Raw genomic sequence first — 14,960 nt, 5'->3', positions numbered from 1 at the left:
CAGAAGAGATTAGTGTGTTAAGATAGACTTAATGCTGGACTCCAGCCTGTGGAGTAAGGCAGTGTTTTTTTTTTTCCCCAATCAGTTTAACTGTCTATCCCTGAAAGAACAATGTTCTCTCAGGCCCACCTACTTCATGCCATTTGTTCAGGATAGATTCCTCAAAGTGTTAAGAGAATTTTCATCATAAAGTTTTTTTAAGTGTCAGCTAACACAAGTCCAGAACCCAACCAAAAAAGCCAAATGAGGAGAAGAAAATTAATTAAACATTATTTTTTATTGATCCCACAAATGTAGGGAGTGAATGTCCAAAAAGCAAGGTTAGCCAAGATAACAAAAATTATAATCTTATTCCATTCGTATAATGTTAGTAACCTGTAGTAAATTACAACAATTTGGATTTTTTTTTCCGGTTGAGCACAATGGAACATGGGCTGCTGACTCCAGCAACAACTGAAATTTCAAAATAGTATCACTCATCGCCACAAAGTAGATGAGGTCTCTTTAGCTAAATGCAGAAACATTATCCATACTCTCCCTCCTTAAACTGACCTGGTGGTTGCATTTCATTGTTGATTTAATAGAAATGAAACAGGATGGATTTGGGGATATTTCATTAATCTTTCTTCCCTTTCACTGGAGAGGAAATTAAACCGAGTGGAATTCAAAATTTTGCTCCACAATTGTGCTCTGCGCTGCCAATGTCCATTCACTCTTTGGCAAGGTGAAGTTCAATTAGTCACACAAATTCCATCCTGATCCCCTGTTCACTACACAGAGCGAACGCTCAACTGGTGAGATTGCCTTAGCCAGTGCAGGTGCAAGTATCACACACACACACACACACACACACACACACACACATTAATGCTCTGTGTAGACGGCATATGGAAAATACAGTACATCCTTATTGTTTCCTTTTGCGTCATTAAGCACAGTAGGACATAAGAAACGGAAATACAACATTAACACAGAACAAAATGATAGTTGTCGTGATGTAGCAGCATCGCTCGATGACTTATGATTTCAGAGGTATACCCTGCAATTCATTTACACTGACATTTAGCACACTTAAATTTGAATCATTTTAGAGATTTTGACATGGCATTTTTTTTTTTTTTTTTTTGGTGTTTTACCCCATAGTGTCCATCCCATCTGCATAACTAGTTAAGACATATATTTATAATGTCCTTCACTTTGCCACTTAAACAGAAGAAAAAGTAAAATAGTATCCCCATTGGTCAGGCAAGCATATATTTCAATAAACCATGGTGCACTTCAACAAATAAGCCTTAAAAACTGAAAGGCATATTGTTCTGATTAAATCAACTAAATTCTTGATCAAATCAGGAGCCCAAAAGAGCCAATAACAACATGCCGAAAGCAATCTAATTTTACTGGTTACATTTTAGGGTTGTCTCATAGGTTTGTGCATTAACATACATTGTTTATTACTGCTGTTATGGTTAGGGTAATTGGATGTTAAGACAATATGGTCAAGTCCAAATTACAATATTTGGGGTGGGGATGGGATGGGGAATAAAGGCAGATTTATTTGAAGACATTTGAGATATATTTTTTAGTGATATTACGTGAGGAGAATCCACATTTTTATTTATTTTTGTTTATTATCCTATCTGACCTGTAATTCAAATAATTAGTTAAGGACACAAACCAACTTAAAAACTTCTTTATGCATAATGTCCGTTTAACTGAAATTAAGATCTGAGCTCGTTTTAGATCCGCCGAACGGAAATGGGGAACTGCAGTGTTACTTAAAAAAAAATAATTGTAAACTCATATTACATCCAGTGCGCTTGAGGCCAAAACATTGACACGGTGGGGTCAGGGGCAACATTAATATGTATTTCTAGGATTATTGAATTATGTTTATAATATATTTCCTGAGAATGTACAGTATTAGCCGAGGCTTTAAAGCAAATCCGCTCCCTCTGCGCTCCAGTTACGCCTAATGAGGGTAATTATTACATAGCTTAACTGTAATACTGTATTGATTCTCAGGCTCCTGAATAACCCTCGCGCTGGCAAGCTGCATCTCGCGGCTCTAACAAAAGACGTGTTGAGTCCAAGTCAGTGCGCAGCTCCCCCCTGGTCCGAGAGCGAACTGCTGCCAGCGACTATACTGGTGTTTCAATAGGGTTAATACCCAACCGTATAAAGACAGGATTACGGCCCAGCTTACACAACGAGGAAGAAAATTGAATGTTTGGTGGAAAATATGCGGCTAATTCCATTCTGTCATCGGTGGATATTAAAGATTATTAGCTGGCACGTTCAGTTATTTGTAAATCACAATGGCAGCACTGTTTAATTCATCTTTAATTTCCAAAGGCAAGAGGAACTGACCACAGACTAGAGTGAGAGGTCATCTTATATCAATACCTTATTACCTCAGAGAATTTCATGAAAGTTGTTACTCTTTACCGGTTTGTATATTTTATAGTCTTATATGAAATTGTACGCATCAAATTATAATTTCACATGTAATTATTTGAGAAGTTCTAATATGTTATAGAGCATTTGACAACACTCTAGTAGCCTCATCTTCTTCAGGTGGTCTAATCGGCTTGTTCATAAGAAGTTGACATGTTTATGTGAAAGCAGGATTCTCTGTCTTACGCTGATATTTGTATTCTGAATACAAATGAGTGGGGCTTGATGTTTGATTCTGACTGAAGGTCATTCGCAAAAAGACTGGGACACACTATTGGTAATGTCATGTTACAGTGAGCCTTATTTTAAAACCCAAAGATCACATTTTGGTTTAGTGTTAAATAAATAACCAATGAGGAATAACAAAGAAATCCCCTCTTCTGGTATCCTCTGGGGCAGGGTCTTTGGCACCTGCGTGGGATTAATGGAGAGCACCCTCGGTAGCAGACAGAATTAAGCTTTTATATTGGGTTACTGCAGAGGGTTGCCCAAGTCAGTCCAGGTGCTCTCTGTAATACCTCCCAGATCCCAACAATATGGTTCTGTTTTAGCGCTTCCCCATTGCTTCCCAAGGACAAGCAGACAGTATATCTAAGTATCTGTCTCGTCCCATTTGCTGTGTGTGTTTGTCGAAATGGCGAAAGAGTACAGATTAAAGAATATAAATTGTTTTGGTCATGTTTCAAAGGCCTGTGGTTTGAACTCAAGTCCTTTGTTCTTAGTTTTATACATAGATGTTAAAGGTGGAACTGTAAATTCATATCATAAAAATATATTTATGTGTACTGATCATGATTAATTTTAAAGTACAAGCTTTCTGAAACAAAGGTACCATTAGGACTCACTTGCGCCCTCCAATGGCAGCAATCTTTGATCTGTCTCACTGTAGCTGTCCATGGTGTTGTCCCACCCAAAGGTAAATGAGAAAGGGTCTAAAAATCCTAAAAAAAATCCTTTTTTAAAATTAATCAAGAGACTAAAACACCTTTTCATCGAGGCATCACCAAAACATCCTTATTAAAACTGAAGGACGTTTCGATGAAAACTGGACTACTAACAGCTTCTACAGTACTGTGACTTAAAAAAAAAGGCCATATACATATTTAAAATCAAATGTGCTTAAATATATGGGCTAACACCCTAATATGCTACATTCAATTCATTTGTGACATGCCTTGGATGTTTTGATAGAATGATTCTAGGTTCCATTATGATTCTGCCATGTCCTTGAGCACTGTTCTTAAATATGCAATTCTTGAATGTGTAAAGTAGCTCTTTTCAAAAGGCTTGCTGACAGGGTAGAAGGCAGAAGAGCATATTTGACTCTGAAATGTGTGAATGTGCCTCTGACTGTCATGCCGCATGGTCAGATAACAGGGTCCTGTATGCATTTTAGTCTTAAAGATATTGCCACAAGACTAGCTGTTTTTAATCAGTAATTACGTGGATTCGACGATGGATTCTTACAATAATGAATGATTGATAACCTCCAGTGCGGAGACAGATTCTTTTATAGGCGCTGACAGGTCCTGGGGATAAAATCTTTGGGAAATGTTATGTTAGAAGTAAATGAAACCGTTTAAGTAGAAAATGATTGTGGAAGGCCAAATTGCAGGGTTAGTACTGATATTTGGAGGCTGAAATGTTAAAAATGTCACATGACCACCACAAATGCAATATTATAAACTGACGTCTGTGTTGCCAATCATTTGAATCATTCCCCTATATGTGAATGTTGCTATGATACATGTATGTATGACTTAATGTATGATGCCAGAGTGAAAACAGTGGAAGAACACCTCAGAGCTGAAATAACATTCATCTTAACTTTGGTGATTGTTCACGTCAGAAAACATTCATTTGAGCATCATCAGGATATTTCTGTATATAAATCCCTGTCCGAATGTATACAAAGCCTAAATAAAATAAAATAAAATAAAATAAAATAAAATAAAATAAATATGGACATAACTCATTCTAAACTCACTGTACATATTCAAGTCATGAATGTGTACACAGTGAATAAGGATTACAGTTCTGTACTTTTTGCCTTAAAAAGTAACTAAGAAATTTCAAAGTCGTTTTCGAATTTATGCTCATAAACTGCATTTATAGCTTGTAAACATGAAAGGAAAAAATGATCATTCGATCAAGAATATGAGGGCAGGGGTATCTCCTGCCTAACAAATTGTATAGCAATGACAAACCACAACGGAAAACACTGTAAATATTTTGTATTACTAATTTATGGTTGAAGAGACTGGTAAAAAACCCCTCACTTTAAAGGATTGTTTGGAACGTCTGCATTTAATATGTTAGCATTAAGAGCAAAAATAAGTTAAATATTGTATCATTTGCAGACAAACAATTCCAGAGCCTTTCAGAGCCTGCACACACACACACGCGCACACACACACACACACACACACACAATTATCATGGTTCTTAGCTATGATTTACAGATTGGCACTATGATTCACACCAAACAGACACATTAGAATTTTCTTTTCTTTCTTTCTTTCTTTCTTTCTTTCTTTCTTTCTTTCTTTCTTTCTTTCTTTCTTTCTTTTGGGAGGGGGGAAGGGGGGGTAATCCAAACAAGTGTAGAACTTCAACAAAACAGCCATTGCGTGGACAGCTTGAAGGCATAGTACCTTGTGTGTGGCATAACTTGGTGGACAGACTGAAATTTCTAGCACTCAGTGTGTAATGTTCATGACATATCTTACATTTGCGAGTGACTTGCTGCATTTATGGTCCAATCGGCTGTCAGATGCTTCAGGCACTCTTGAACTATGGTACCACTCACACTTGCTTATGTTTCTGTACTACTGAACACAGTTCACGTGATCTAACAAAAGGCACACTGTAAAACAGGCGCTCGCCATATGACAGCTCTGACATGAACAATAAATACCAATTTCTTGGTGGTTTTGAACAGCAAAAGATAGATTGGTTTTAAAAAAGGCCCTTTAATCCATTGCCCTGTTCTCCTTTTTGCCCCTCTATCCCTGCTGAAATACACAGGAAATAAACATACACAGTAGTCTGGTGCCGGGCGTTAAAGCGCTTGTGCCGTCTAGCACTCTAAACACACTTCTGGCTGGATCTCCCGCTGTAGATCCACATCTGGAACAATAGAGAAACCTTCAAGATGCTGAATTTACCCTGTTCACCTAAGGTACGTAGGAGTAACTGGATTATCACTCAGTGACAAATGACAACGTGCTAGCACTGTTCTGATTTTTCATCCTGTCGTTTGAGATTTAAAAAAATGGCTGTTCACTCTGTTCATTTATCTATCTATCTATCTATCTATCTATCTATCTATCTATCTATCTATCTATCTATCTATCTATCTATCTATCTATCTATCTATCTATCTATCTACCTATCTATCTATCTATCTATCTATCTATCTATCTATCTATCTATCTATCTATCTGTGCACAGATGTCCTTTACTCTACACATATTTTCTGCCTCATAAAAGAACATGACAAAATGCCTGAGAAGTGTGTGTTATCCAAAGACACTGACCGCCTCTCCTATTCCGAGGTTTGTTTATACCGGTTAGGATGTGGTTGCATTACAAAGTCCCCTTTGATTTGTTGTATTAAGATAGATTTTAGAGATCAAGGGCCTGATATATGTGTCGTGTCATGAAGATGTCCTTCTGCACAGCCTCCTTTGTGAAGGCCTGTCGAGGCCTGTCGGCAGAGGCCCCATTTACGTCCTGTGATTGATGCCATCTATTCAGATTTTAAATGCTGCCTTTACACCTCTTTCACAGCTTTTAATTTCAAATGGCCATCTCATTTTGCCAATCCTTTTTACTCTCTCCTTTCACTCCCATTTGAAAGTAGAAATATAGATATATAAAGAAAGAGGAAATAATAATGCTAGGTGCCATTTTTTTTTGAATTACAGTGTGACTTGAAACCAGAACACAAAATGCAAGTGTCCTTTCACAGGGGCATAAAAGGCTGAAATGTTTACATATCAAAAGGCTATGGACCAATTTGTGTCAGAATTATACATTAAGTTAAGCAGAATGAGCAATTTATTTGAGCGCAAGTCACCCGAGCAGAAGAAGAAGAAGAAGAAGAAAAAGAAGAAGGAAAAAAATTAAATAAGACAGTTTTCTTAAATTTCTTACGTTTTCTTTTACAAGTGATGCATTTACTATTTAGCCAACGGCTGTCTATAAATGGCGTAGCTTTTATAAGATCAAGCACACATTTTTCTTCATCCAAAAATGCAGTAGGTTACTTAAAGTAGGTTAATTTTTTTACACGTTTGTCCATTACCCGTGTACTCCATATAGATCCTATATGAACAAAGATCTTCTTCTTCTTCTTCTTCATTGTACTCATAAATGAAACGGACAGAATGCGCAAAATTACCAAAATTACCATCGTGCTTGTCAAAATATTTCCACGACAATTTTATCATTTATTTTTTATGTCACTGTAAGGAAAACAGTATGTAAAGCAAATGCAGGCGTCTGAAAATCTATAAACACAAAAAAGGATGTAGACACAGTCCTTGTTTTAAAACTTTGTGAACCATATCGCTGTAAACATTATATAGTCTGTAATTCTTCCTTTAAATATTTTCTTTTAAGAAAATAAAGCGATATTTTCATAAGGACATCAAAACCATAGGACATTAATTAAATCATTTTGGATTTAACTGGTTTTGCACAAAACACCTTTCGACAAGAAGCGCAGTTTCTAAGGAATGTAATTAATCTTTTTTTTTTTTTTTTAACTTGGTTAAAATATTTTCTTTTACGCCACGCTGTCGCACTGATTGAAAATTTCTTTCTGTTGTAAATTTTCACCGCAGCCTCTCATATCTAGCTATGTTTTACATAAAGAGTATCGGACTGATATTCCTAGTAATCAGATCCATTCTCTATCTTCAATTTATTATCATAGTCTCTTGTCCAAAATCATTTGTATCTCAGTTACATGTTTAGATTTCATAATTTACAAAGGAAATAGTTTTCTGTGACATTTCGGTAATTTTCAAAATTTCATTCGCGGTAGGTACATTTTGCACAACCACACAGCAAGTCTAGCGCCGTTAGTTTGGATGCAATCAACACCTTCGAATATGTCAAGCAATAACGAGCGAAGTCAATTACACCTTGAATAGCTGTGGATTTTACAATACACGTTTCCATCTCCAAACAGGCAACATTCCGGTTAAATAGAATAGACTCCACTATTTAGTAACATTACCCCATCTCCCTCATGCAAATTTCATTTGATCAACCATGTAATTGAAATAAATATTTTCTGACTAAGAGAAAAGAGGCGCTAATGGCCGTTATCTTATCACAGCGAGAGTCATATGTTCACCGCGCACACCGCTTATTGGAGGTGTTTAAAGTTAACACGCACGATTTCCTTCCTACCGGGCTGGTATTGCTGATGGAGTAAACACGCTAATCTCTTCAGCTTTATCTCCTGCGGATACAATTCGACAGGCGTGTCAGACCGACTGTTTTGCAAATAACATGCACCATTAAGCAATATAAGATTTTGGTCTTCCTTGGGCTGTTGAATCTCTGGACACCCACACTAGTTATGTTTGGATTTTATATAATAGTTTGCATTCGCACCCGACTGAGACCAGGGGGACAATACTTCAGGTTTTACAGTAATATGTGTCGAAAGGCTCGTTTTATTGGAGATGACGTATCAGTAATATAAAAATGCACCCCATTTGGAAAAAAAAATCGCGTTAGAAGGTGTAGGATTTTTTGGCAAAATAATCAATCTCTTTCTCTCTCTCTCTTTGTCTTTTTCTTCCTCTCACTCTCCTTCTTGGCCTCGCTATCTCATACACAAGGTATGACAGAACACAAACTTTTTTTTTTCTTTTAAATTGAAAATAATGGTCAAGGGACATGACATAGAATGCATACACTGGGACTGAAGCTAATCTGATTAGTTCTTGCAGTTATCTCCTATAAGAGAATAGGTAAGCGATTTGTTTCAGAAGTCTGTAAATAGTACAGATTAACTTAATCAAATTAATTCTCAATACACAGATTTGTGGTTTTCACACCATTGTGTGCTAACCCCAAACAGCCAATCTCTGCTTGGTGAAGTCACCCGCATTTTCAGCGGATGCAAACTCCTCAGTGACGTCAGCTGGGTATAAAACTGGGGAGAAGTGTAGCGGGGCCATAAAAACAAGTGAGTGAAACTGTTCAGCACATCGGAAAACAGCGTATCTACGCCACAAGCGGAAAACACAATACACTTATTTAAGCGTTATACGGAAATCTGGAACCTTTTAACGGAACTTTCGAAACTTTTAGGACTTGAACCATTACTTATCCTTACTTTTTCTTGTTTGTAATGCCCGCTGGGATGTTTAGCATTGACAGCATCTTGGCCGGCAGACCTAGTTGTAAGGACTCAGTTTTGCTGCATCGGAATGCTCCGGTTGTGTTCTCTAATTTGACGGACTCTCTGTACGCACCCGCAGATTATAATGGACTCTATTCTCACACGGCACCCTCGGCACCAAATTTACAGTCGGTGAACGGAACCAGAATAGGCTATAACAACTACTACTACGGACAGCTTCATGTTCAAGGGCCAGCAGGTCCAGCCTGTTGTGGCGCAATACCAACTCTCGGCTCGCAGCAGTGTCCATGCATTCCAACAGGTAGATAACTCTGTTATTCTATTTCTATTTCGTTTGTTTAGCTCGTGCTGTTAACACGTCCTCGAAATTCATCGGGGGACATGTATGCAAGGCTATTTGCTTGTGAGTTAAAGCTGTCATCTAAAAATCCTCTTTTTTAACTCACTCTGCTCACGTTACATTGCTATCTTAACAGGCTATGACAGTACTGGATCGGTGCTTATTTCTCCAGTGCCCCATCAAATGATGTCGTACATGAACGTTGGCACATTGTCCCGGACTGAGCTCCAGTTACTGAACCAGTTACACTGCAGACGTAAGAGGAGGCATCGCACGATTTTCACAGATGAACAGCTAGAGGCACTGGAGAATCTTTTCCAGGAAACCAAATACCCAGACGTTGGCACCAGGGAACAGTTAGCGCGAAAGGTGCATCTACGTGAGGAGAAAGTCGAGGTGAGTGGTCCACTAATAGTCCCAATGGCCCTGAAATAGCTGCATTTGGTGCTGTTCCCGACGCAACGAGAGATCCATGTTAAGGGATAAGCCGCGGTGGCGAAAGGAAGAAACTATCGAAAAAACCCCCAGAACAGATTAACCATTGCGCACGCCATACAGGAGACTGAGTCTGTAGGATAATTTACGTTGGCCTTTATTACATTGTGTTATTGAGCTTGGTGAGCGTTTAATCTGTTATAAATAGAAATGCGATTCACCACTGTGGTGGTTTTAAGAATTGTACCTTCTATTTTCGCTTAGGTATGGTTCAAAAACAGACGAGCAAAATGGAGAAGACAGAAAAGGTCGTCCTCTGAAGAATCAGAGAACTCACAGAAATGGAACAAATCAACGAAAACAGCAACAGAGAAAACCGAGGAAGGCAAAAGTGATGTGGATTCAGACAGCTGATATAGAGTAGAATGGAGGCAAAATATTGCACAATTTTGATTCGGACTTAATGTACATAGTGTAAAGTATCATGTGAGCTGAAGTAATAAAAATGTGTTGCCATGCTGTTGCACAAATGTATAGTAAATGTCACTTTTATCATTGATGCGGTTATTTATATTAATTTAAGTCTTAGTAATGAAAAATATAGTTGGTTTCAGTACAATTTTTGCGTGCCTGAATATTTTGCACGATGACATCTCATGTGGATGTTGAGTGATATATCGTGTTGTATTTCAAAATAACGAAGAGCAGTGTATCAATGTGTATCTGTTTTAAACTCATCTAACTAATATCAGTTGGCAGTCAAATCGAATAAGAATGGCAGAGAATTCGACTGTCTTGGACGTTTTCTACTGTCCAAAAGAGACATTTGTTGGCTTTCAGTAACATACATAAGTAAATTTTGTTTTCTTGTTAGTCACCCTGCTCTTCAAAAGATGACACTACCCGAAAATGAATATATATTAAAACATTATCTGAGCTATATGTCTGTTTTTCTCAAATTTTTACAAAATGATAAAAACGCGATCAAGCAACGAAAATGGACACTTATTAACTGTAGTTCAAAGACATCTAATCACATGGTAGGTGAGACCAGAGGTCAAGCTCAACGTAGAGTAATACGGAATTAAATACTAATGCATGATTAATTTGAGAATTCAAATTTCTGAGGTGACATCATAAAAATGTCTTATTAACTACCCTGGTCACACATTTGAATCATGCTTATGTGCAATTAAGTATTAATAGTTAAATTAAAGAGTTATAGTGAATTCAGCCGCATCCAGCAACAATTCATTTTACATTCCCGATCAATTTCAAATTTATACGTCTGTCGGTCAAAAATGTCAACAGAGATTTACGCAGTAGGGTGCAGGACTTCAAAAGAGAGACAGGATAATTAAAATTTCTCTGAGTTTCGATAAAAGTCACAATAAACAACATTTAAACAACGACGACGGCAACAACAACAACAACAAATCAATATGTAGTTTCATATTAGTTATCATTTAATATATTTTCAAATATTGACAAATAGTTGTTTTTGTTCACAACTTAACGTAACGGAGCAGCCTGTCATAAAACAGGCACAACATGCCAGCATTTAAATATCAAATTAAAGAAATATCTTTTTCATATTTCTGAGAATCACTATAAAAAAACACAAATAATGATTCGACAAAACACAAATTTAGAGAAGATCCGAGCAAACAATCTGCACCAAGTGGACGACCCAGATTAGATGTCACCCTACGTATTAACGTTGTGCTGCGCTGATTCTATTAAAAAGCCTATAACAAGACCACCAGTAAACGACCTTCAATAATCTAAAATGAATTTAATTATAGGTGATATCTCTAATAACGCGGAGTTCTGGTATTCTTGCTTCGTTATCAGTTTCCTATTTATAGCTCAAACTTAAACGTAAAGCTCACCTCAATCCTTTACGCATGCGTACGCATGGATACGAACAGCAGGTAACATTTTCTGATATGTAGCATACATTATAAGCGGCTTAGATACTGAGTGAGAGCATACATTATCTGAACACCGGACCATAGCAAACCGATAATCTATACTCAGTCAGATTGTTGAAGTGCAAATGTTGTTACAGATGTGAGGCGGGAACTTTGCTTTCAGTACAAGGTTATACATCTGGTGGAAGATTTATTTTAAAGTTAACATACTGTAATTTGTACATTTATTGGGTTATCTCGTTGCGTCTAATTTATTATGAGTAGGAACGAGTTGCTTTTTCTCTTTTGACACTGTGTGTTTTAAAGTGACATCCGGAATGCTTTATAAACCTAGAGTCAGTTCAGACTACTCCTTAGCATAGATCTGAACATTAGACAGAAGGGGAATATTTGACAAATTTTAAAGCCCAGTTTGGTATCTTGTAAGCAAAAACGGAGCGCACTTGAAATGTACCTTACGTTATTAGGAAGATTTGTCTGGATTTAACTCGCATCAGTTACTTAACTGACACATTCAATATCTTAATTAGAAATAGGCCTACACACTTCTTCTTACATATTTAACTCTACCCTTAAAGCAGGCCTAAATTTCGGGTAGAACGAGAGTGTGAGGGCCAGCCACATCCGCATAATACAATTCACAATATACATCTCCCATTTCATTGGTAATGTCTTAACATGATCTAACAATTATTGTGTGAGTACAATTATGTCGTTTACGCCTTGATTAAATCTTTTTTAAACGTTCAGGTGTGTATGACCTTCTTTAGAAGCACAGGATAACTGTGATGACAGGAGACAAAAAGCTGAATTACTGTACACATAGAGTCGCTCTATTCTCTCCAAAATTAAAAAGACACTTGGTCATGGTGTTAAAAAAAAGAAAAAAGTGTGGTTAGTTCGACTGTAGAGGCCGTCGACACGCCAGCCTTTATAAAGCTAGATGTAGCTTTGAGCATCATGAGCTGCATTGCAACGGTAGCGCCTACCTGACAGCGTATTTCAGCGTCATGCACCAATACAAGCTATTTGATGGTTTCGGATGTAAAAATGAACGAAGATGTCAACAATAATTTATTAGCTGATCAGTTACACAGTTCAGTTCAGATTGAAAGAGCCGATTTCAGTTGTACCGTGACAACGAGGCTATACTCACACTTTACGAGTCTGTATCACCTCAGAATAACAGTTATCACAAATATATGATGACATTTTCAAAACCAGGTTTTGCTGTTTTATGATCTAATAAGTATAATAGTCTTTGTAATACTCATAACAGAGTAGGGGTGGAATATAAATGGTAATATCTCTTCGGATCTTCAGATGTGTCACCTTGCGCTCATAATAACTTTTTTAGTTGGCATTCAGATTCAATTGAATGGAAGTGCCCTGTGCAGCATAGGACATAACGTTAACCCCTTTTTTTGGGAAATCGAATCGAAAATGTCCAAATTACTGATTATAAGATATACTGGAGAGAAACTAACTGAGTAATGACCTGGATAAACATACATGGAAAAAAGATTCGAAACGTAACACTCCTTTCGACACTTTACAAGCAAAAGGATTTTACATGTTCATCTATGAAATTCATACCACTGCTTGCTTAATAGATAGGAGATTACTAAACGCAGCCACGGCAACATTTATGTTGGTATTTTAGTGTGTTTAACATCAGGGGGAAAAAGCAGTCTGCTACTGAAAGCTTTGGTTATTCTGTTCCTTTTGTAGTACAATAACTACTTATAATACTTGCATAAATCTGTCTTTTCTTAAGGGTATATATTTTATATGTCAGAGTTCAGTCAGACAGGTTTTTTTTTTTTTTTTTGCATTTGAAAAAAAATTGGAATGCTGAAAATATTGTGCAGTTTACATTAAATAATGCCATTGTCTAGCCTGGGCAAGCCTCTCTGTCAGTAGGTTACTTTGTATGTATGATATACACACTGTATCCACCAGTGAACAGATATATACCCTGGATTTTTTAAAAGGTGTACAATAACTTACAAGTCTTCTCTTGTAAAGTATTGTCAGTTTATCACTTTATAGCCCACAAAAATAAAGCAGGCAGATGCATGTGCACACACACACACACACACACACACATACAAGCACACACACACACGCACACACGCACACGCGCGCACACACACACACACACACACACACACACACACACACACGCATACATGCACGCATGCATGCACACATGCACACATGCACACAAACACATGCTCACACACATGCACACACACACATACTCACACACACACACACTCACACACACAAACGCACACACACACACACACACACACACACACACACACACACACACACATGCACACACTGCATTGGAAAAATAATAACACAGAAATTCTAAAGTGACTTTTTAAAAACAGATTAGAAAGAAGGCAGAGCAGGTACTTAAAGATTTGGCGATAATGCAAACCATGAAACAAAACACATAGTACTAATAATCCCTTATACGTCCGGCAGTGATATATAAAGTGTTTCTCTACAGAGCGCCAGTGTGATATACAAAGCACAGGGACAGAACCATTAATCTCGCTCTTTTTTCAAGGGCTGTAATTTCGTATTTCAAAAATTTAATGCAAATTTTTTTAAAACCATTTTTTTCTTTGACCTTTTTATACATAGTTCCCGACACTTGAAAAAACATAGGTGGAGTCCAAGAAAAATTAGGGACTGAGTTAACTCCAAGAGTAGATAAATCTTTGGTCCTTTGCAAGCTTTTTAAGAGACATTTTTTTCATTTTTCACAAGTATGACTCTGTTTTGCTCTGGAAGCTTCTCAGCTTTTTTTTGTGTGGATGTTGCTCCTACATAAGTATCTTATATCCCGATTCAATCTCATTTATTTCTCCCTTTTCTCTCTCTCAAAAAAAGGGGCTCGTTTTAAGTTTCGACGTATAGATATCGGAATTAATTGCATTTGGACATTATGTCTAGATGATGTTAGCTCTGAGAGATTTGGCTGCAGAATTGACAGCTCTTGGGTGGATTCCCTCATCTAAAGATAGAAAAGGGTGTTGGTTCACTCTGTGGTCCATTTCGAGAAACATATAAAATGGCCACCTCATGAAGGGAAGGAACGCAGAATGAAAGTAAGACAAATAATGCATATTTTTACAGATGTAAACTTCCTTCTATATTATTACCATATTTCAGTGGGATGACATGTGGTTTGGTGTTTGTTTTCTTTCTGTGCTAAAGTGTCTCTCAGCATGAAGCCAAAGCCCTGAAAGAGCCTGTGCTCTATGGCCACATTGAGTCGTATGCCGTATTCACCATATTACCTTGGAATGGCAAATAAACACTTGACTGCATGGATTCTTTTATGGCTAGCTTAACACCTAAAAAGATCTTTAGTAACTCTACTGGCTTT

The 14,960-nt window shown here is 37.3% G+C and overlaps 1 protein-coding gene across 1 annotated transcript; it reads left to right on the top strand.

Annotated features, from left to right (window-relative positions):
* Positions 1–8,830: 8,830 nt before the first annotated feature.
* Positions 8,831–10,031, top strand: gsc (goosecoid). Its single transcript, XM_030789583.1, has 3 exons — positions 8,831–9,143; positions 9,319–9,578; positions 9,882–10,031. Exons 1-3 carry the CDS (start codon positions 8,831–8,833, stop codon positions 10,029–10,031), a joined length of 723 nt encoding a protein of 240 aa, XP_030645443.1.
* Positions 10,032–14,960: the final 4,929 nt, after the last annotated feature.

The sequence above is a fragment of the Chanos chanos genome, chromosome 1 (genome assembly GCF_902362185.1).
Source record: "Chanos chanos chromosome 1, fChaCha1.1, whole genome shotgun sequence".
In the NCBI taxonomy this organism is placed as follows: domain Eukaryota; kingdom Metazoa; phylum Chordata; class Actinopteri; order Gonorynchiformes; family Chanidae; genus Chanos; species Chanos chanos.
Note: the sequence above shows the minus strand (reverse complement) of the source record. Positions and strands in the feature narration are given on the sequence as shown.